Source organism: Balaenoptera musculus, chromosome 17 (assembly GCF_009873245.2).
Source record: "Balaenoptera musculus isolate JJ_BM4_2016_0621 chromosome 17, mBalMus1.pri.v3, whole genome shotgun sequence".
Taxonomy (NCBI): domain Eukaryota; kingdom Metazoa; phylum Chordata; class Mammalia; order Artiodactyla; family Balaenopteridae; genus Balaenoptera; species Balaenoptera musculus.
Window position 1 is genome coordinate 42388110 of NC_045801.1, and position 24979 is coordinate 42413088.

The following is a 24979-nucleotide window of genomic DNA, read 5'->3' on the forward strand; positions in this document are numbered from 1 at the left end:
GGCTCGGTATTACTTGTTTGACGATTTTTCCCATGTAATTTAACATATCAAATAAGCCTAATTAGTGTAACATCTCTCTTTTTATAAGGAGAAAGAAGAAATCTTTTCTGATTTTTCCAAAGGCCCTCTGGAAAATCCCAAAGTTATTTCCAGGTCAAAAAGACTTCACTTAGAATTTGATTTGGGGAAGTTTGCCAAAAACTTCAAAAGGTTTTGGACACTTGGCTAAAAAGGATTACAGATCATTATGAAACAATACTTAATTATCCACTTAATTATCCAAAGTGACAATAAAAGATTTCAAGAGCAAATGCAATAAGTTACATACTTCTGAGCCAAACTTTGCTCTTTTAATATTGAGAAGACTCAGTTTACTTAAGTAATCAAAGACCTGATAATAAAGATATAAAACACAAAAAATTATTTTGATAAAACACAAAATCTTTGCTTTCCAGGCAGGTTATTTTAAAGGTAAAGAAAAAACTTTGTTTAAATTTCTTATTAAGAGTAGATCTCATTTATTAGTAAATCTAATAAAACTTTGTCCTTTTAACAGAGGAAAGAAAATTAAGTTTTAGTTTTACATAAGTATACTACTGGTATTAAATCTTATTTTAAAACCCTTATAAAAACAATTTAATTTTTAGCCAACTTGACCACACAAGATTTCCTCTTTCTTCCTCTCTTTTTCTTTTTCTCTCTTTCATTCTTCTTAACTTCCTATGTCCATAGTTTGTCCTTTTTTTTTCTTCCCATTTTGAAATAACTAGTTTTACTTTAGAGCAAAATCACTTTTATTTCCCTCAACAAAATGTATCTCCATACTTCATACCCTTTTAACCAAAAAAAAACCAACTCCAAAACAAAAAACACATCCAATTTTCCTTGCATACAGAGTTGTTTCTTATTATTTTAAATTGCATGTATTAGAATTCTTAACCCTTAGAAACCTTAATTTATAGTGAAAACTTAGTAAGCAGTTGTGAACTATTACACTAGCATTCTTTAGATTAGCAAATTTGTGAATACACTTCATAATTTTTAGAAATACATGCTTCCTCATAGTAAAATTTGTAATGTGGCACAAACCATATATACTAATAGAGTCAAATATCTTTAGTTCCTCTGCAAAAGGAAACCAAAAGTAGATAAAAATCTATGTTCAGTAATTAATGTTTTAGTATTTTATATTATTTAGAAGTGATCTAGATATTCAATGAACTTCTATCATTTAATTTAGCAAAATGCTAAGGGTGTAAGTTATTAAAGAGATTTGGGAGACTAAGTACACATACCATAAAATATAATTATTGCAGAAAAAAGGTTACCTAAAAACTCTTATCCCACTTCCATCTATCTAAATCACTTGCTCCCAACTAGTATGTTTAGATTACCCATGAAAACTTCATGAGACATTAGACAAAGTCAGCCATCACCCCAAGCTATTTTTTTTTTAAATTTTTTGCTGACAAATTTTGTAACAGAGATAACATGGACTTATTTGACTAATAAACCCATGTAGAATAAAATTTGTGTGCCTGTATTATATTCAGTGTAATTCTAGACACATTCTATTTTAATCAAACCAGCAACTTTAAATTAACTTTGATATAAAATATTTTCCCAGAATATATAAACCTGAAAAACATTTGGATTAGCCTCTATTATATTTTTAAGACTTTCTATGAAGACTAAATTTATATAAATGTTTATTTGTTTAAGCCAGATAAATAGAACTCTTTTGTAAATGAGTTTTAGCAATACCATACATCTGCAACACATGTATATGTAGACACACACGAACATACAGACGGATGCAGAGACCTTATCACTTCTGTTTTACTAGTTATTAAAAGAGTTGAATTTAAGTTGCTTTTTTTGGTCCTAAATTTCAAATGACCTTTCCCCTTTTTGTTTTTCTTCTGATAAAACTTACCTCCCTGAAGTTTGTACTTTAACATTTACATCTCAGAGGCACAGGGAAAGAATGCAAGTTATAAGCCTTTTAAGATAAAATAGGGGAGGTTTGGAGATGATTGGTAAAAGGAATAGGTGAACTTTGAATCGCCTCTAGAGCTGCATATCTAGTTTTGCAAAGATTTGTAAGATGAAAAGAATTGCTCTTGATTCCTCAAGGAATTGGGTTGAAACCTAAATGACATCATAAATAGCTTGTCAGTGTTCAGCCTGTTTAAATGGTAAATGTTTCTGGCAGTATTAAAGAACTCCATGGACCCAAGAGGTATCCTCAAAGAGGGTGCAAAGGTTACTACCTTTCCAAGATCCAGAGTTACTCCCAAAGATAGCGAAAGGAAAAAACTGACAGCCTGCTTGCCCTAGGTAGGCAGAAAGCCAAGCCAAGCTCGTATTTTATTAATAAAAGGTAACTAATTAATAGTTTCTTCAGAGTGGAGAGGCAATTCAGACAGAAGATTACCAGAATGAATATTCTAGTAAAGGAGGATGGAGGGGAACACTAGGAATTATGTCAGTCCTATAGTCTTTTTTGGGTACCTTTTATATCTCTAATTTTTTATTAGCCTCTTGCAATGAAATTTTCAATGACACTATTTTGGAATTTTTAAGTCTTTTGGAGGCTTCTGCATGCCAATTAAAATTGGTATTCCTTGATTTTAAGTGCAATTCTTAAATGCTTTTATCTAATTGGAACGTTCCTCATGATGGTCATTGTCATTCCCCTGAGGGCTGGCAGCAGTTTGCTAGGACCCTTAGCAGCAAATGGAGTTCAACTTCCATTACTTTCTGTTCAGCCATATTTGGGACCTCAATCCGATGGTTACCAAGCCAAGTTCTTATGCACAAAATTCTAGGTTGTCTTTAGTAAAATTTTGGCCATTTTTTGGTAGGTATTTATAGCTCCTGAGACATAGTTTTTAGACATAAAATAAGCAAGTATGCTGGAAGGTGGCACACTTAACTCTTTAGAGTTTATGGATCCCATTAGCTATGCTGAACTAATACCTAAAAGGCCTGTGCCTCTGACTTGGGGATTATGCATTGTTTTACCATGTATTGTACCTTGTTGCACAGAAATTTTTTTTAGGTTGGCAGGTGGTCTGTATCAATCTAACCTGTTCTATGACCAACTTATCCTAATACAGGAGTCTTTGAGTTAGGTGGTGAGCACTCTAACAGCCCTTAAATGCTCCATATGTACCCACCAAATTTTGCAGCTTTGTTGTTTTTTTTTTGGCTTCTGAGATCTCTGCTAGCAATAGCCCTTATCCACACAAAATAAGACAAACAAACATGTACACCTTAACACACCAGAGGTAACCAAGAGATGTTACTGCAGACTGACCAAGAGAAGGCTGTGCACACCATCAGCAATTCCCAGCGTGGATTAAGTCAACAGACTCCAGTAAATGGGGAATGTGGAGTGGAACTAGGGAAAGGGATTCTATACAACCGAGGGGAACTTCAGACAGAACCAAGGGCTAGAGACTCAGGTTCTGCATGGAACCATCTGCCAGCTCAAGCTGACCCACTGAGCCCTGGACTGGAAAGCCAATTGGATCAGGAGCTAAACACAAAGAGAGTGGAGCTCAGAGGGGTTTACCCCCAGCTCTTAGAAATGGCAAGAAGGACGGTGAACTTAGAGTTTTTGAGGGGTACCACACCTGTGTTTCTCATTATCCTCAAAGCTGTTGTAAGTCTCCTTCAATCCCACCACTGCCACCAAATTTGTTAACAAAAATTCAACTGAGGAAATTTAAGGATCCAATTGGCTTTAGTAAACAATTAATGGATTGGGCATTAGCAATCTAGCAAATAGAAAGAACCTCTGCCAAGCTGTAGAAAAGGAGAGGTTATTAAAGGCAGAAAGGAGGTGGAAAAAGGAAATTATTAGCAAAGAATGCATTGTTTCAGGCAAGGTTGCCCTCCTAAAGGGAACAAAAGGGCCTATTGGGCAGATTACCTCACTAGTTCTGATGAGGTAATTCCAGGTTGATTAGTTAAAGGTTGCATTTCTGGGCAGGGGTTGAGACTGTAATTAGGTTAGGTATTAAGTTTTGGTTTGTTGACATGGGGTTTAGCACAAGTGACCCCATTTTGGGCCTCCTGTTTCTTTTTAACAATACAATATTTAGAGTTTGGTTTCTAGGAGTTCTTGGATCCCAGGAAGCCCCTTTTTCCCCCTTTAGAAGCCCTACTTTAGGGTCTGTCTCACTACTCAGCAGGTCTCTAGGATTAGGACTTTTTCCCCATAGAATTATGGACTCTGCCTTGAGAGAAACCTTAAAAGAATGTAAACCAATTGTTTGGGTGATATTTTTAAAAAAAACAATTGCTTAAATGATACTTAAGTCCTTTTATGCTAGCCTGACATGTATTGTTTAAGCCTATTCTTGAAAGCTTCCAGAGTTACGAACTTGCTTTTTGAAGCAACTCTTTCTGTCTTGGGTAACCCTAACCGTTAAATTCTTCCTCAAACTAAACCAAAATTAGTTTCTTGATTTTCATTCCTGGTCCTGTCCGACATGGCTTGAACCAGAGCAGACCATCGATTTCTTGATTGTCTCTGCTAACCTCTCCCACCCTCCATGAGTTTAAAGTCTTTTATTTTGAGGTTTGAGTTCTGAGGTTTCTGGGAAATCATCCTCCACCAATGTGAAAATCTCTGCATAAGCATTTCCCAATGACTTCTGAGAACCGTCTTGAGAGAATCAGTAAGTTTCTGCTGAATGAATGAATTACTCCAGGGTTAATAAATTTGAGGAGTGCTGCATTGATTTCCTCTTCTAGGAGAGTCAGAACACACATTAGCATCTTAAAAGTCCTGAGAAGTCCTGCAGCAAAAACTTTTCCATGGCTCTATTATCCTGAAAAGTAAGTTTTTGCTGACACTAGATTAAGAACTGCTGCTCTGTAAGCGTTTTTCAAGGAACATAGGGAATGAATCTTAAGAGAGCTAATTATCCCCCAATTAATTTTCCTTCTTTTTTTCCCCTACACAGCCTCTTGATTTTGAAGCAGTAGCCGTTCACAATATTGTGGTCCAAGCAGAAAATCCTGAGCCTCTGGTGCTTGGTGTACAGTACAATGCCAGCTCTTCTGCTACATTCAGACTTATTGTGACAGATGTGAATGAAGCACCACAATTTTCCCAACAAGTATACCAAGCAAAAGTCAGTGAGGATGTGGCTAAAGGCACTAAAGTGGGCAACGTGACTGCCAAGGATCCGGAAGGTCTGGACATAAGGTAGAGGAGAGCAGTGCTGGGCAGGCCTAGCCGCGCACTGTGGTCACAGATGGTGGGGAGGAAGAAGGGCTGGGAGGGGCAGAGAAGCTGGCCTGACTCCAGGATTCTCCCCTAAGGGAGCAGCCAGTAATCTGAGGCCATGTTCCAGTGCACTTGGTGAATCTGCCCTTGGGTCTGGCAGGTGCCAGTACCCTGGGGGGCATCAGTGAGAATCCAGGCTTGGGCAAGCGGGAAGCGGGTCAGATTCCACCCCAGCCTGCCTACTGCAGGTCCCAGCTGAGAGCTGGTGAGTTCAGGAGGTGGGGTCTAGAGACTGGGCTGTCCAAAGCTAAGCCCTCTGTCTGGACCAGTCATGGGACCAGGGTCTGGGAAGAGTTCCAGCCCCTAAGGCGAACTGGAGTTCTAAACAGAAGAATAAAGCAAAAAACCTGACTGGGCAGACTCAGCCACCTGACAGGGTGAAGGGAATCTTCTCAAAGGGGGTTGTATAGGATCCTCAGCTTTGCAGAGAGCAGGTCTGGGGCAATAAGACTCATTCCAGAACTCAGCCCTGGAGAGATGAGTACATGGGCTAAGAAGGTTAAACAAGATATATAACTCTTTCTATCTTAGCAATTCTCAATCTTTTTTTTTTTCTTCAGTGCAATAGAACCCACACAGATTTGCCTTAAATATGTACAATGATAATTAATTTTTCCAAGATAACATATGTATGTGTATGTATCCATATCTGTATCAATATCTATAACCTTTCTAAGACCATCTAGTTAATAAGCACACAGATAGGACTTGAACCCCGATCTTTTGCTTCTATTGTATAACATCAGTCCTACTGTCCATGGCATGACAAATATTTTAGCATGACTTAAAACCCATGCATGTGGTTATGAATGACAATTCCTTAAGTGCCTCTAAACATTTAAGGGGAGTTTTGCCTCCCATTGAAAGATCATTTAGGCAATTGGAATCAGTTCCAAGACCTTTTTCTTATTGTCTGTCAGAGTAAAGATCCCACCTACTGTTTCGCTCTGCAAGCACTTGCCAACTTTCATAAAGACAAATATGAGAAAGGAAAGAAGACTTGGGTTGTACTGTATGGATAGTGTAGATACTGCTTCATACATCAGAGTCACTAATTATGATGGGGCACAAAATGTTCCTAATTTAACAACCATTTATTGTTTAACAAATACTTCTAGCTCCCTTATGAGAATGCTATGAAAGTTATTAGTCAGAGACAAGTGAGTAAAAATTTGAGTTTATGAGTGGAGAAAACAAAGGCATTTAAGATCATTCCTCAGATGGATCCAGGAAAAGATATAACGCATGTACTATTAAGTTAAAATCAGGAAGATGAGAAAGAAGACTGAGAAAGGGAGTGTCCTGTAAGAGACAACTGAAAAAAATACTTCATGAATGAGGAATAATCAATAGTTCGAATGCTAGTAATGAGTCAGTTAAGAATTAAGGATGACTCCAAAGCTGCCAAAGCCTGAGCAATTTAATTCTTTTCTTTCTTTCAGGTCCACAAACTTAGAATCCATTAGCACCCAATGGCTCCTAATCCAATGTATCAGTAAATATTAGAGATTCTTTCATTGAAATATATCCAGAATCCACCTGCTTCTCACCACTTCTGCAAGGGTCCAGGTCACCATAATCATCTCCTCCACCCCTCCCTGAGTCCATTCACTGCAGACTGTGGGTCTTTAAAAAAGTAAATCAGATCATGTGACTCCTCTGAAAACCCTCCAAAGGGTGTCTGTCTCACTCAGAAATCCCGACTGCATAGGAATTTTTAATTCACCGACCATACACATAACCTAACACAGTGCTTGGCATATAGAATATTCTAACACTGGGGAAAAATTAATTTGAACTAACACATCATAACTTCTTAATCATTCTCCTACTACTGGACATGTAGGTTGCTTCCAGTATTTTTTTTTTTAATTCTAGAAAAGTTTTGAATGTATGTATATAATTCTTTTTTTTAACTTCTATTCAATTGTGTTTTATTTGGAGAACATTTTCAGAGGTGGGATTCTTTGACCTAAAGATATAGACATCCTTATGGCTCTGATGTGTTGTTCCCAAAAGGCTATAGAAATTGGTTTTCCTGGGTTCTAGGCTCGTCTCTCTCAAATTCACCTTTCATACACCTACCAATGAGTTCCACTGAAGACACAAACATGACTAGGTCACCGTCCTGCTTACCACCATTCCCTGGCTGCCCAACTGCTTCTCATGATCCAGCTCTTTCCAATCCCTCTGGCTTCATCTTTTGCCATCCACTGCGTCCTATTGATATTTTATCCCACCACTGCTGGAACGTCTGATGCCTCCACACCCTAAGCTACTCCTTGGCCTCTCAGCCTTAGTTCATACAATTCCTTGTGCTTAAAGCATCCTTCTTTTTCTTGCTTTAGTTAACATCTACTCTTTCAGAAAGACTTCTCTGATTCCCCTTAACTTATTTGGGATTCCACATGGCCTCTTTGTATTCACCACATTTTACTGGAATTATCTGTCTCTGTGTCTGTCTCCTCCACTGGCCTAGAACCTCTTTTTGTAATCTCCTCTCTTGGTCCACAGCCTGATGTTTGCTAAGCCCTCAATAGATGTCTGCTGAATGAGGAATTCACTGTGCCACCCACCAGTAGCCTCTGAGTATCCACCCATTCACACATTTCCACCAATGAGTGTTCAAGTTTTCTGAGAGGGGGCGGTTTGCTAATCAATTTTAAAAGATAATTCCAGGTTGTTTTAATTGAAAATCTTTGATTGCCAGAAAAGTTTAACTTTTTTCTGCTAGGGTTTGTGACTATACCTTTTCTTTTAAAACAAGTACAAAAACCACTTTGTAAGGATGAACAGATCCTCCCTTTGAAGGCAGATGGTATACAAATAAAGCAGTAATAATATTAGATCATGCTTCTTTAAATATGTTGTCAGTAATATGCAAGGAATAGTGCTGATATAATAGCATAGTGATGCATAAACTATCTTACATTTTCATGCAGAGTAACGTGGGCTTCCTTTTGCTCTTTTCTCTTACTAAAGTTATTCATTAAGAGGTGACAAGAGAGGTTGGCTAAAAATTGACCCCGTCACCGGCGAGATCTTTAGTGTGGCTCCGCTGGACAGGGAAGCTGAAAGTCTGTATCGGGTACAAGTGGTGGCAACAGAAGTAGGTGAGCCTAAATAGATAAATAAATTTAAAAAATAATAAATAAAAGGTAACACAAATGATTAGGGGCTACATCAGTAGAAATGGGAAGGAGGGTGAGGTGGGTGGGAAACTGGGTCAAATTGTCAGAATATCTTACAGTGGAAAAATGAGAAGGGTACAAAAGTGGAGAGAAGTGCTCACACCTCAGTTTTGTTCAAGATGAGAACCCCCGTGCCCGGTAGCAGGGCTCTTTCAGGCAGGGATGCACCTGGAGGCTGGCTAGGCTTCAGGGCTGCTGCTTACTCTGGGGTGTCCTGAAGGGACCACAGCTTCTAGGAAGGTTCCTGTGTCCCCACTGAGCTACCTCCTTTCCTCCAAAGTGGCTGTGGGTTTCTCCAGGGAGCAGGGTCAAACCACTGCCCTGCTGACCTAGACTATTACTTGCTCCTTCAGGCTTAAATTGCAGTGACCGAGGTCTCATCCTTTTGAAACATAAAATGTTTTATTCAATGTTCTCAACTTTATATATGCCAGAATCACCTGGGAGCTTGTTCAATACAGATAGGAATTCACCTTGCAGCTTCTGATTTGGTAGATTTGGGTGGCCCTGGATATCTGTTTTGATGAAACCGGGTGAACTTTTGAAAGGAAAGATTTATTATAAAGATAAGCCAAGGATGTTTGAATCTTATATAATCTATAAAAATAAACTCACAGGAATATTATGCTTACCAGGCTTGTGATTAAAACACTGAGTTTCTTTACGTTTAAATGGAATTTTCCAACTTGGAGTCGGGATTCTGTTGCTCTTATGCTGGTCAGAGCCTCTAATTAGACAATAAATATATCTGCCTGGTTTACCAAAAAATTAGAATTGAACAAATTATGACTAAATAAATATAGTTTTATGCCAAAGAAGGAAACTTTCAAAATGTGAAGCCCAGGGTTGGGAGCTGGAATGTGGAACATTCCAATAGGTGGGAATCATGAAAATGGTCCCTGTCTGTGAAAAGATGAAGAAAAACAAAAGTACTGCAGTCACGTTAAACCAATGAGGGTAGACATGCAGAAGCGTGTGTCGAACTTGGAATGGTGTGTGTGAGTGGACCGGCCTCGCTGAGGCAGGTCGGGGACTGGCTCTCTCTCTTACTTCTAGTTGATGTGCTTCTAGCACATACCACTATCACACTCTATAAATTTAACTCTCAATTTAAAAGTTCCTGATTTAATCAGCAGGAAGTTTCTGGCTAAGCCTTTGTGCTGTCCCTTCCGCTAAAATGTACTGTGGGGTCAGCACTTCGCTTTAGATGTGTCCTAAAGGCCTCTCACATTTTAGAAGTTTCATGAATCAAAACCAGGGTTCAAAACCCTGCTCTGTTTGCAGTTGTTGGCCCTGAAATGATACACATTGATGAAATGACTTCCTCCTTTGGTTAAGGAGACAGCCGACAAGAAAAGCAGGCAAATAGGGTTTACTGGAATTGAAGCAGCTCGGAGTCAGAAATTCTAGAAACATCAGGGAGAATGAGAATAGTAAGTGTTTACGTTGTACTGACCATCCTGTTCTAAGCACTTACCCCTCATACAAAACTATGGGGGTAGGTACTATTATTGACCGTATTTGATGTATGAAGAAACCAAGGTACTGAGAAGTAACTTGCCCATGATCACACAGTTACCAATTGTTCAGGCTACAGAGGTCAAAATTTTCTCCACAATACCACAGCAAATAACATTTGTACAGCTCTGTACAATTTTCTAAGAATACATGTCAGATCCTCATAAAGTCACATTTTACAGCTGAAGAAATGAGCCTTAGAAAACTTAACGAACATGCCTAAGTCAGTGTTGAGCAATTAAAGGTGTGGGCTCTAGAGTCAGATCCCCTGGGTTGGAAGCCTCTCTACCGCTGTGTGACCTTGGGCAAGTCACACAACTTCTCTGAACCTGTCTTCTCATCTGTAAATGTACACCAGTGTTGTTTTGAAGTAATGTATATAAAATATTAGCACATAATTCTTATTATTATCAAGACTTTCTAAGCAGAAAATGAAACTAGGTCTGAATTGTAAATTCTTGTTTAAAGAAAAGGAAATATCCTTTCTTATTGAGAGGAGAATGAGAAAGCAGATACCCTATTTCAATGGTTCAATTCCTTAGGTGGATCCTCCTTAAGCTCCATGGCGCAATTCCACCTGACCCTCATGGATGTGAACGACAACCCGCCGCGGCTGGCCAAGGAGTACACAGGCTTGTTCTTCTGCCATCCCCCTAAAGCACCCGAAAGTCTCATTTTCGAGGCCACTGATGATGATCAGCAGTCATTTCGGGGTCGACACTTTACATTTTCCCTTGGCAGTGAAAGCTTACAAAAAGACTGGGAAGTTTCCAAAATCAATGGTGAGTTGTCAAAAGAACATCGAGAAAAACACTGATGGGCGATGGAGTGAGTTTTTATTTGCCTTGGTATGCAAGCAGCACTCAACACAGAGCTTTCTTCCACGCTCCAGGAAGGAAGTTTATGCTGTGGAAACTTGCACAGGCAAGCTCTCCAGAGGGTTGAAAGCCCCCCGGGGTTTGGAGGAAAGAAAGATTGTTAATACACAACATCTCTCTTAGTGTACATGAATAGTTGGACAATCAGAGCAGCATTGCAAAATTTCCAGCGGCAGCTGAGAAACAGGTTTCATCATGATTTTTTAAAAAATAAATTTATTTATTTTATTTATTTTTATTTTTGGCTGTGTTGGATCTTCCTTGCTGCACGGGCTTTCTCTAGTTGCGGCGAGCGGGGGCTACTCTTGGTTGCGGCGCGTGGGCTTCTCATTGCGGTGGCTTCTCTTGTTGCCGAGCATGGGCTCTAGGCATGAGGGCTTCAGTAGTTGTGGTGCACGGGCTCAGTAGTTGTGGCACGTGGGCTCTAGAGTGCAGGCTCAGTAGTGTGGCACATGGGCTTAGTTGCTCCACGGCATGTGGGATCTTCCCGGACCAGGGCTCGAATCCGTGTCCCCTGCATTGGCAGGTGGACTCTTAACCACTGCGCACTAGGGAAACCCGCTCATCATGATTTTCAAAAAGAGCTTTACTGAAATGTAATTGACTTACAATTAACAGCACATATTTAAAGCATACAATTTTATAAAAATCAGTATATGTATATACTATTGAAGCCATCAGCACAATCAGATAAGAACAGTTCCACCACCCCCAAAGTTTTATTCATGCTCTGCTGCAATCCCTATTTTCCACCCCACACTGTCCATCCCTCACCCCCAGGTAATCACTGATCTGCTTCCTGTCACTATAGATTCGTTTGCATTTTCAAGAATTTTATCTAAATAAAATAAGAGCATGTACTCTTTTTTTGTTTGGCGAATATCACTTAGTATACTTATTTGGGGATTTCACCATGTTGTTGCATATATCAACACTTCACTCCTTTATATTGTAGAGTAGTATTCCATTGTGTGACTATATCATGATTTATTATTCATTAACATATTGATTATTACTTAAATTGCTTCCAATTTTTGCTATTTCAAATAAAGCTGCTATGAACATTTGTGAACAAGTGCTTTGTAGGAGCTATGTTTTCATTTTTCTTGGTTAAATACCTACAAGTCACCATGTGGTAGCTATACAGTCCAATTTTTAAGAGAATATCAAATTGCTTCCCGAATAGTCTGTAACATTTTACATTCCCACCAGTGAATGAGAATTCTAGTTGCTTAGTATTCTTCCCAATGCTTGCTATGCTCAGTCTTTTTAATTTTAGCCATTGTAGTGAGAGTGTAGTATTTCATTATGGTTTTAATTTATATTTTCTTAATGACTAATGGTGTTGAACATCTTTTCATATGTTTATTTGCCATCCATATATCTTCACTGGTGTAGTGTCTGGTCAAATATTGTGCCTGCTTAAAATATTTAGCAGTTTGGCTTCTGTTGTTGCGTCATAAACATTCTTTATATAGTCTAGATTCAAGTTCTTTGTCAGATATATGTTTATAAATATTTTTTCCCAGGCCATGGCTTATGTTTTTATTTTGTAACAGTGCCTTTTGAAGAGCAAATTAAAATTTTTTGATGACATCTGGTTTACTGATTTTTTTCTTCTATAATTTGTGACTATTTTGGGTATTAAGAAATTTTTGCCAAGGTCACTAAATTTTTCTAATTTTTTTTCTGCCAGAGGTCTTATAGTTTTAGCTTTTACAGTTATGGCTATCTAATTGTTTAAACACTATTTATTGAAAATATCCTTTTCACATTGAATTATCTTGGCAGCTTTGTCAAAAATCAAGTGACCACATATATATGAGTCTATTTCTGGACTTTCTTTTCTGTTTCACTGATCTCTTTGTCCTTATAACAATACTCTAATGTTTTGATTACTGCAGCTCAATAGTAAGACTTGAAATCAGGTAGTGTAAATGTCCTTGCTTTGTTCTTTTTCAAAACATTTATTTTGCATTTCTATATAAATTTTAGAATTGAACTTGTCTATTTCTACCCAAAAAGCCTATGCAGATTGTGATTGAGATTGTGTGAATCTATAGCTGAATTTGGGGGAGAATTTACATCTGAACAAAATCGAATTTTCCAATCCATGAATATGATTATGTCTCCACTTATTTAAGTCTTCGTTACTTTCTCTGAGCAATGTGTTTTAATTTTCAATGTATAGTTCTTATAGAATTTCCCCTAAGCATTTCATATGTTTATGCTATTTTAAATATTTAAAAATTTAAAATTTTTAAGTAATTCCAGGATGTGGAAATATAATTGATGATTTTTGTATGTTGATCTTGTAGCCTATAACATTGCTGACCTCACTTGTTAGTTCTCTCTCCCTCTTTTTCTTACATATTCATAGATTTTCTACGTAGACAGTCATGTTGTCTGTGAATTATGTTTTATTTCCTTTCCAGTCTGGATGGCTTTTATATCTTTAGCTTGCTTTCTTATAGGCTAAAATCTTCAGGACAATATTGAATGAAGGTAGTGAGAGCAGAAACAACTTAGCTTGTTCCTGATCTTAGGGAGAAGGCATTAATAGTCTTTCACCATTAAGTATAAAGTTAGCTATAGGTTTTTTGTAGATGCCCTTTATCAGACTAAGGACTTTATATTCTATTCTTAACTTGCTGAGAGGTGCTTTTTGGTTTTTTTTAATTAGGAATGGGTGCTAAAAATTTCAGGGTTTTTTTTCTGCATCTATTGAGATGATTGTATGGTTGATTTGGGGTTTTGGTTATTGTTGTTTTTGTCTGTTAACTGGAGAAGTATATCAATCAACTTTTGGATGTTAATTCAGTCTTCTCTTCCTGGGATAAAGCTTACTTGGTGGTGAAATATTAGCATTTTTATATGCGGTTGGATTTTATCTGCTAAAATTTTAAGGATATTTCTATCTATATTCATAAGGGATATTGGTCTGTATTTTTCTCTTCTTGCAGTGTCTTCGTCTGATTTTGGTATCAGAGTAGTGCTGGCTTCATAGAATGAGTTAGGAAGGGCTCTACCTCTTCAATTACCTGGAAGTTTGTGTAAAATTGTTTTTTATTTCTTCCTTAATGTTTGATAGAATTCACCAGTGAAGGTTTCTGGCCCAAAGTTTTCTACAGTAGGACTCAGTGCCTACTGTAGTCCTTACCCTCTTTCAACTGGTGTCCTTACCATAAGTTAACTACAAATTCAATTTCTTTAATAGATATAGGGTTACTCAAGTTATAGATTTATTTTTGGTTGAGCTTGTTAGTTTGTTTCTTTCAAATAATTTCTCTATTTCATTTGATTTGTCTAATTTCTTGGCACAAAGTTATTCATAATGTTATTTTATTATTCTTTTAATATCTGCAGAATATGTAGTGATATCACCTCATTCTGATATTAGAAAATTCTGCCTCTTTTTTGGTCCTGATCAAGCTGGCTAGAGGTTATTAATTTTGTTGATATATTCTCAATGAACCAGCTTTTGGTTTCATTGATCTTGCTCTATTTTTTTGTTTTGTATTTCATTGTTCAGATCTTTGTTATTTCCTTTATTCTTCTTATGTTGTATTTAGCTTGCTCTTCTGGTTCTATTTTTATTTAGATGGAAGCTGAGGCAATTGAGAACTTTTTCTTTGTTAACACAGGCATTTGGTGCTATAAATTTATCTCTTAGTGTCATGTTAGCTGTATTCTATAAAGTTTGATATGTTTTCATTTTCATTCAGTTCAAAATACTTTCTAATTTCCCTTTAGATTTCTCCTGTGACACATGGTTTATTTAGAAGTGGGCTATTTAGTTCTCATATATGTGGGGATTTCCCACATATTCCTGGTTACTGATTTCTAATTTAATTCTGTAGTGAACAGAGAACATTTGACTGGAATATTTTTAAACTTATTGAGACTTTTTTCTTTGAGTACTTTAAAGATATTTCTCCATTGTGTTCTGGATTGTATTGTTTCTTCTTCGTTCCTTTGAATGTCATGTGTCTTTTTTCTCTGGATGTCTTTAAGATTTTCTTTTTCACTAGTTTTAAGTAATTTGAGTATTATGTGACTTGGTGTAGTTTTGTTCATTTTTCTTTTTCCTAAGATTTGTCTGTCTTCTTGGATCTGAGGATTTAGACTTTTCATCAAATTTGGAAAAAAAGTTAGCAGTTATTTTTTCAAATATGTTTTCTCTTTCTAATTCAGTGTTTGCGGTCACTATATAGAACATAACTACCATGAGTAATGACAACCTACTATATTTAGTACTCATTTCTACAGAGAAGTCATGAATTGAGAACTTGAAGGATGCTTTAGCATCCTTTTTGACATTATGGAGGGTACCTGTGGAGTGGTGATACTTTTGGTAGTTTAACTCATACTTATATCTAACCATTTCCCAGTCAACTTTAGTATTATATGATACAGAGATGAGCTTTATTCCTGCTCATCCAGGGGCCTACAGTTGTGTTTTCATGTCAGTCATTTTTTCCCTATTCTGACAGGAACTCATGCCAGCCTCTCCACCAAGCACACAGGCTTTGAGGAGAGAGTTTACCACATCCCAGTCCGCATCAATGATGGTGGTCGGCCACCCTTGGAAGGGACTGTCTCTTTACCAGGTAGATATTTTGCTGCAGGCAACTTGGGATAATGTCTGTCAATATGGTAGTTTGTAGGACTTCTTGTCTTTGAGATGGGATTCTGCAATTGTTCGCTCGAAAATTTATCTACGAAATATTGTTCTGTTTTTCAGTTACTTTCTGCAAGTGTGTGGAAGATAGGTGTTTCCAACCAGCAGGTCACATGCCTGGGATACCCACTGTGGGCGTGACAGTTGGTGTACTCCTTACCACCTTTTTGGTCATTGGTGAGTATAATTTCTCAGATTCAAGGATTTCTGTTCTGGGCCTTGGAAACATAAGCTCACATCAGGGTCTGACTTCATGGACTGGTCTGGGGCTGCTCAAATGGCAATCTAGGCAATAACCAAGAATATAGATCACCAGTAAACCATATCCAACTTTCCTGATTGGGAGCTACTGCTTTAGTACCACCCTCTACCTATCACTGCCTTGCTGGTTAGTTTGGGAAATACAGCATAAGAGGCTTTAAAGAATAAATTAATGTATTTTATGCCTAGTTACCAAGTTTTCATGATGAAAGAGAAAGAAATGCAGTAGCTGTGCCTCTGCTATGTGTCAGGCACTGTGCTTGGTGGGGAACACAGTGACAGACATACACAGATCCTTCACTCACAGAGCTTATGGTCTAGTCTGCCATTGTTGGAATAGGTAGAAGGTAGCCTTCCAGTGGAGATGCTGGCATACCTGAAATTTTGCAGAACTCCCCTTTTTATGTTTTGTGACTGCGGGCCTTGATTCTTTATTATCTCAGAATAATTCCACTGCATCACAGGCCTCACTCTGCCATGGCCCCTGGCCCGGCTAGACAGCAGAGTTCCCTGTCTTCTTTTTTGTAAACAGAAAGTGCCTACTGTAGTCCTTACCCTCTTTCAACTGGTGTCCTCACCACCAGTTAAGTATTAGAAGTAGATACTTCTTCTGCCCATTTTTTAATTGAGTTGTTTGTTTTTTTGCTGTTGAGCTCCATGAGCTACTTGTATTTCACCAAAGAAGACATATAGGTGGCCAAGAGGCACGTGAAAAGATGCTCAAAATCACTAATTGTTAGAGAAATGCAAATCAAAACTACAATGAGGTATCACCTCACACGGGTCAGAATGGCCATCATCAAAAAATCTATAAACAATGAATGCTGGAAGGGGTGTGGTGAAAAGGGAACCCTCCTGCACTGTTGGTGGAAATGTAAATTGATACAACCACTATGGAGAACAGTATGGAGGTTCCTTTAAAAACTAAAAATAGAACTACCATATGACCCAGCAATCCCACTACTGGGCATATACCCTGAGAAAACCATAATTCAAAAAGAGACATGTACCCCAATGTTCATTGCAGCACTATTTACAATAGCCAGGACATGGAAGCAACCTAAGTGTCCATCAACAGATGAATGGATAAAGAAGATGTGGCACATATATACAATGGAATATTACTCAGCCATGAAAAGAAATGAAATTGAGTTAGTTGTAGTGAGGTGGGTGGACCTAGAGTCTGTCATACAGAGTGAAGTAAGTCAGAAGGAGAAAAACAAATACTGTATGCTAACGTATATGTATATATGGAATCTAAAAAAAAAAAGTGGTACTGATGAACCTAGTGGCAGGGCAGGAATAAAGACGTAGACATAGAGGATGGACTTGAGGACACAGGGTGGGGAGGGGGAAGCTGGGGTGAAGTGAGAGTAGCATCAACATATGTACACTACCAAATGTAAAATAGATGGCTAGTGGGATGCAGCAGCATAGCACAGGGAGATCAGCTTGGTGCTTTGCGAAACCTAGAGGGATGGAATAAGGAGGGTGGGAGGGAGGCTCAAGAGGGAGGGGATATGGGGATATATGTATGCATATGACTGATTCATTTTGTTATACAACAGAAACTAACACAGCATTAGGAAGCAATTATACTCCAAAAAAGATGTATTAAAAATAAAAAGTAGATACTTCATCAATTCACCTGTGTAAAGGGGTTTATACAGTTCCACATCCTTTCTCTTTTAAAGGAAGAGCTGGGATTATTCTAAATCTTCTTAATTGCTCTCTTGGCATCTCGTCTTTTCTGCTGCCATCCAATCTACCACATTGGACTCTGATTCACATCTCTAAAAGGGATCTCATTTCTTTATACCCTTCCATTCTAATTCCTCATTATTATGACATAGAAGGGCCTTTGTGACATGACCATTACGCATCCTAATATTGCATGGTGACCATCATTTCTCTTTGAGAACCACAGTTTGGTGCACACCTTTTATACTAATTGAGCTGGCTTTTGAGGTTTACTCACTTATCAAACTCCCCTCTACCTCTATGCCTTTTCTTATTCTATTTGTCCTCTCATCTTGAAAGGATTTTTGAGTTTATATGCCATGGTTTTCTAACATGACCATTTACTCTCATAATTTTACCACAAGTTAAAGATTGGATGAGTTTGGTGATCTAAAGATAGAAGTAATAGGATCTTGTAGTTTCATATCCTTACTTTTTTCAAAATAGGAGGGTTGGGATTATTGCAAGATTCTTAACGGGCTTCTGAGCAACCAGTCTTTTTTGCCATGATTCCTCTTGTAAACTTACTGACAAGTTAATTTCTTAAAAACAACTTACTTTTCCAGATAAGTCTCTGATTTACAGTATACATTTAGTGCTAAAATGCACAATGTAATTTTGTAGGAGGTCAGAGATGGGGGAAACCAGAGAGGTTAGGTAGTCTACTCAAGCTGGAGTGATGAGGAAGATGGCAAAGAAAATGTAATACTTGATGTGGACATGGTGAAAGTAGGCTTTAGGTAGGTGAATTGGTCTAAGAACAGCTTTCTGGTTTTTCTCATTGGACTACTTCCTCTAGGGAAGAGGAAGAAGAACTGGAATCAACACTTACTGACTGTGTCTGAAGTTCAGGAATTCTGTCCGATGCTCATACACTTAGTCTTCAGGGTAGTGCAGGCATTAGGTCCTATATTCCTTGATAGAGACCCAGCAATCACCACCAGCTTCGATATGACTTGGGACTTGTTACATACTTACTGACAACAAGATAAGTGGTAAGCTTACTTATCCAAGAAAGCCCATGCCTAGAATCCCTTAATCACCAGGACAATGAAACTTTGTTGAACCACAAACAAAAATGAAATTATATGAGTCATTTTTTCCTATGCGGGTGCTACTTTATAAATGAATGTGACAGTACATTTTAAGACTCCATCTATTTGACTCTGAATTTTCTCTTTTAGGTATAATTTTAGCAGTTGTGTTTTTCCAGATAAAGAAGAATAAAGACCAACATAATGTTGAAAGTGCTCAAGCATCTGAAGTCAAGCCTCTGAGAAACTGAATATGAAAAGGAATGTTTGAGTCTATGTACCAAGTACTATTTCAGTAACACAACCATTTAATCCCATAATTTTGCTTTTCATCCAACATGTGCACTATAATTTTTTATGATATACCCTCTTGCCCTTTACTATTTTATTACTCTTAGATATTTCATGTGCTATAGACATTAGAGATATTTTCCATTTTCTCATGACACTTTTCCACCCTGCAAAAGCCTTAGCTATTTATCCAAACACAAAAATGTATGTGCTTTTCCCTCTTAGGGAAAGAGGGGCTGATGAAATACTCTGTGCATCTTTTTCTTCGTCAAGAGATCTATCAGTCATCCATCACAGCACATCCTGGATTCCATTTATGCTTTTTCTAATTCCATCCCGTGTCTCCTTCCTCCATATCTCCTTTGGTATTTCACTAATTTTAAAACATTTGTTGGAGGAAAGAACAAAGCTAAGTCTCAGGAAAAAAGTTAAAGCGCAGACCTGTCCCTTAGTTTGAACAGAAACTCTTTGTTGTTATTAGACTCCTTTAGCCCCACGTGGCTTATGGTGCTTTTCGTTGGAGGATTTTGCACTTGGGAACAGCATGAACTCACTGCAGACCATGCAGAGGCCTGCTTCATAAACTCTGGTGCCAACACCAGCCGCTAACCTGTTTACTCACTACCTACCATGCTCGCATGCTGCGCATGTTTTCTTTATGTGTATATTAATAAAGTTTCAGTTATTATATATTTAACAGTAGAGGAAGATAAAGAAGCACAAAAGATGTAGTGACAAAAATCAAGAATAAACATTGGCTTTGGTTTTGTTTCTTGGATCTCTTTGTCTCTGCTTCCTGGTTCTCTGCATTTGTTGAGGAAAGGACTAGATAACAATGGTTATCTGTCATTTATCAAAATTGCCTCCCATGTAGAATTAACCCATAAAGAGGGGGTCCACAATGAAATAAAAATTCCCTGTGCTCATGACTGTGGATTGGGGTGTTCAAGGCAGATACACTAGGAATTTTAAAATTTTAAATAAGAAAACCTTAGACATTTGGAAGCATTTCGAGGCCCTGTAGCTGTTTTCTGGCTCCTGATTCGAGGCTTGAAAGCATTCAACATTACACAGCCTCTCAGAATTTTCAAGAATTTTTGGGAAAACAACTTGTATCTGAAAAGGTGCTCCTACAATGACGGCTGAAGCAGGCCATGGAGTTCTGTTTTTCATAAATAATCCTCTTTGTGGGCTTTTATTATATTTTTTAAAGGCAAAAAAGTAAAACAAAAGAAAATATCCAAACTCTATTTCTAAGACCTCAGTATTACTTTCTTGTATTGATATAATGTTATCCTGTGCTTCAGGATGATATTGAGCTCTTTCACCTGTTTTTTTTCCACACAAGGCTCATCAGAAATCTCATAATGGCAAGGTTCTCTCTTGTCTCACCATACGCTGAAAGACAAAACAAGAAAACAAAAATCTAAGAGCACCAACAGCAAATTATACCCCAACCTAAGGAATGGCTTAACTTTCTCAGCAACTTCTATAGGTATTTTTTTGTGTGTTTTTGACCAAGAGTGACTGTGATATGACATTTAGTTCACTTAAAATTGCATCATTGCTAGCCCTGCTTATTTTCCGGAAATCACTTTATTATTCCTGAAAGACTGAGGCAGTCCCAAGGCAGGTCTGCTCAGAGGGCTCAGGGATGCCTCCTGCCTCAGTTCAGGGTTGTTCTCTCTGGACCAACTTGTATCACCTAATAATGGACTGATCACACATAACCTTCTCGTCTAAAATCACTGATTACTATTCACATTTCTTGTGCTGTTCTTCCTCTGGGTGGGCCTTCCCTCTAAACCTTCTCTTCCTTCCACGACCAGATCCCACCCATTCCTAAAGGCTTAAAGACCAATTTATATACTGGTCCCTTTGGAAAGCCTTGTCTTAGGAAACTACAGGGTACCAGGCCACTACCTCATCTAAACTTCTATACTGTGGTGAGGAAAATTCTAGGATCTGTTCCCTCTTCTGGTAAAGATGGTTCCATTTCCACTGAAAAACATCTTCCCCTCTCCTTCACCTGGCTCTTCCACACCTAGTCTGTATAGTTTGAGTAGAGTCAACTTCCTGTTCTCCCCCATCTTCCCATCTCTCACTTCTAGAATTTTGTTGAAACTCTTAGAAAATAGCTCTCTTTAAGTGAAATTTGCTAAACTAGTAGGAAATAAACTCAGAGCATTCTAGTTACCACAAAAGGTAAGCCTACCCCAGAACAAGGACCACAGAGACTTGAGAGAAGATTCTGAAGATGTTGAGTGCCTGGATCCAGCTGTGTCTGAAGGCAACCTTGCCCTGGACTTTCCTATCCTGTGAGCCAGTACATTCCTTATTACTTAAAGCTCAATATATTTCTGCCCTTGCAACCAAGATTGCATATTTGTGCCTTGCTTATGGACCTTATGTTCTACAGTTAGAGCCCATTTGATCTCCCCAACTAGTCTGGGACTTCTTGGAATCCTTTCAATGTCTCTATGACAAGTCTTGGCTCATAGTGGCTCCTCTATAAGTTTTTGAAGAATGAATACATGAAATAGCTGATTCATGTAGGCCACTTATGCTGTTGTCGTCTTAGAGCCACCCACTTGACAAAACTGAAACTAATCCTCTCTCTGTTTTTAGTTACAGTATCCTCAAAGAGGCCTTAAACTCCCACTTCACTACACTCCGTTTCCCTACATACAAACTCTTATGCTCCGTTCAAACATCCTCAGAGCTGAATGCAGTGGTGAATGAGGCTGTGAGTGACAAAGCCCTCAAGAATTTCTGGATGGTTAAGAAATAGCAGGGAGAGTGAGAGGGTCTCAGGGTGGGGATGGGAAGTATAGGGGCAACTCCTGTGAGCAGCTACGTAGAAAGTCTCAGGGGTTTCTGGAGAGCAGTAAATTAAGAGTAGAGATCTCAGGGTGCTGGTCCATGGTCTAGATAGCTCACAAGAAGGAAGCTGAGATTACCTCTGAAGTATCTAGGGCAAGAAGGAAATAATTTGTTTCCAAGATTCTGTGTAATGCCATATGCATCATGGGAACTTATTAAACTTGGAACCTTAAAAGTTACCTGAAAAGATACAATATTTTACAGTTTGATTTTAAAAACTCATTTAAACTGTTTTGAAATGTACAGTTCAGTTGCATTAAGTCCATTCACGTTGTTGGGCAATCACCACCATCATCCACCTCCAGAACCTTTTCATCTTCCTAAATGAAACTCTACTCATTAAATAAGAACTCCCCATTCCTTCCTACCTCCAGTCCCTGGTAACCACTATTCTAACTTTCTGTCTCCATGAATTTGGGTGTGCTAGGTATAAATGGAATCATACAATATTTGTTCATAATATCAATGTTTTAAAACAGGTTTTAAAATAGTAAGAGAGAAAAAAATAGAATTCAAACCTAAAAGTTATCTTATGAGGAGACTCTCTCAAGACAAATGCTATTTTTGATTTTGTTGCATTCAAATGTGTCACACATTGTAAATACTTAAATATACATTTTACACACCTGTGAAGATATCCATACAATGTATACACAATGCAGGTGTGTTCTCCAAACACCACTCATTGCTCCTAAATTTCTTCTCACCAAAGCCTGTCTTATTCTGACTGAGTCCCAAAACTGTGGTCAGGTGTCGGATGCCCAGCTCTCTACCACAGGAGTGCTCAATGGATGCAGGTTAGAAACACCTGGGGGAGTTTTTCAAAAATACTCATTCCAGAGCCCTATCCCCAACTGAGTCAGCATCTCTGGGCAGGGTGCCCTAGCTTTAATATTCTGAAAAAATATCCCCATGTGAGTTTAATGTGCAACCACAGCTGAGATCCCTTATTCCAGACAATCCCCAGAGGAGTTAGTACCAGTCTGGTGTGGAATATGATCTTTTGTAGGGTCTAAATCAGCGTCTTTCTTCAGAACATCAGCTTCCCAATCCTCTCAACTTTCTGGGCACCTTTAATCCTAACCAGGCCTGCTTAGACCCTTTCCCAATGCAAACATGGGCCATGCCCCAGAGTTCAGGGAAGGTAGGAAGGGCTGCTGTCAAGAGAGCCATCCCTTGGCCCACAGAGATCCTTCAGCTAAGAGCAGCCTGGTGGGTCCAGACCCAGGTCACTCTTGCCAGCACATCGGAGCCTATGAAATCCAGCCACGAAGCTGAGAAGAAAGAAGCTGGTTTCACCTGCAGGAGAGTCGCCCCTTTGTAGACCAGAGCAAAAATTATTGTGAAAACACACATTTCTGTAAAGTGATCTTCTTCTGCTTGTGCTTGGAAAACTGGCTATTTAAAGGGAAATTCCTGACAATGTTAACAAAAATAAATAACATTTTTTATAACACAAACAATTATTTCCCATTTTATTGGTTTTCCACTTTTACCTCCTAGCATAGTTCAGGCTCCATTCGACATTTCAAAATGACTATATGCTATGTGTTAGTCGTGTGTCAGCCATCTGGGCCCTTAAGACAAGCAGGATGGCCTCCTGAGATGGTAGATAATTCTAAAGGGTAAGACGCTGCCCTGGAATCCAGGGCTAATAACGTCGATGGCTAAAGCACAAATCCCACTTTAGGCCTCCGCAAGTTCCTTGCCTCGAACAGTCATTGGTTTCTTTGGGCGGAAATCAAAACTCCCCTTTTTTTCATGTGATCCTTATCCTGGAAGGGCCGACTGAGTGCACAGTGCTACAGGAAGGGGTGTGACGAATGGCCGGTTATGGAAACAAGCGTTCATCTGATTGAGAGAAAGAGTTCTCCTTTTTTCCATTGCAGCACTTGGGCTGAGGGTAAGTCCAGGATTTGGAGGGCTGCATTTGGAAGGGGAGGAGGGTATGCAGAAGGAGTTGGGAATAAAAATAGCCCCTGTGTGTACCCAGCATTTCAGTTAGTCTCTTGAATTAAGCACAGGACAGGGAGACAACAGAATATATTTTTAGTAACAGAAGTTAAACTGAGCCTCTTTGGCTCCTGGCCAAGAAGAGATCCCGGAGGCAGAGTTTCCGGGGGCTCTGCTCTGGGACAACCAGAGTCAGCCATGGCCTTGGTTGGCGGTGGACACAAAGAACCAGGGAAATGTCCACTGTGGGGAAGGAAGGGAGAGGCCCCAGCTGAGGTTCCCTGCTGAGTTTTGCCTTTTGTGGTGGGGTCTCAGACAGCCTTCCTGGAGCCTATGAGGGGGAGGGATTCCCCTGAGTAAGGAAACATGGCTTGGTGTATGCTCACAGAAATCCCAGCACAGGGATTTTGACCTTGAGCCGTGATGGAAGGTTGACGGGTGTTAAAGAAGAGAAAGAGGGAGGGGGTATTGATGCGAAGAGCCTCAGGCCCATTATACAGCTCTGAGAGAGCCTGGGCCAGGCAGGAGCAGAGCCCCGAAGCAAAGACTGATGGAGGAGCCCATGTTTGGCGGAAACCACTGATCTTAGAACCCCTACTCTGCCAGGTTGCTGACTAGGGGTGTGATCCTGAAGGTGAAGATGGCAGTCAGCCAGCTCCTGCAGTGGGGGCCTCTTGAGGGAAGGTCTGAGCCTGCCCTCCCATGGCTGTCATAGTTTGCTGTTTTGCTCTTTTGCTTATTTGTCAGATATTTATCGAACCCCCATCATGGCCAGATACTGAGTTGGTCACTAGGAACACAAACAGCAGTAGCTGATAATTCTACAACATTTATAATGTGCCCTGAACTATTCTAAATGCCTTACAAAATACTGTCATTGAATCCTTACAACAATTGTATGAGTGAGATACAATTATTATGTCTATTGTACAGATCAGAAACAGTGATAGAGAAAGCTTAAGCATGTAACTTGCTCAAGGTCACAAATAAACGATCCCAGAAGTCTTACTCTGAAGGCCATGCCCAAAGCTACCGTATTTCGTCTAATCTATGGAACCATATATTGTAAGATGTGTTGTTATTTTATGTGACACTAAGAAAGAAAAGAGCACTATCAGTTAACTTTGCCGTACCATTATATGATTGCATCCTCAACTTCAGAGATGTTAAAATGTGAAAAAATGTGAGTCTTGAATCGACAGTTGTTACACAGAGGCACTTTCTCTGTTCTCATGGGCTGCAGA

General features: G+C 38.9%; 1 protein-coding gene across 1 annotated transcript in view; it reads left to right on the forward strand.

The window, feature by feature from the left end:
• CDH17 (cadherin 17) overlaps positions 1-19668 on the forward strand; it is an 89221-nt gene extending 69553 nt beyond the window's left edge. The window contains exons 13-18 of the mRNA XM_036830603.1: positions 4980-5224; positions 8288-8418; positions 10557-10796; positions 15386-15502; positions 15637-15750; positions 18759-19668. Of these exons, the coding sequence (XP_036686498.1) occupies positions 4980-5224; positions 8288-8418; positions 10557-10796; positions 15386-15502; positions 15637-15750; positions 18759-18859 (948 nt within the window). The 3' untranslated portion in view covers positions 18860-19668. The remainder of the gene's footprint in view (positions 1-4979; positions 5225-8287; positions 8419-10556; positions 10797-15385; positions 15503-15636; positions 15751-18758) is intronic.
• The last annotated feature ends 5311 nt before the right edge of the window (positions 19669-24979 follow it).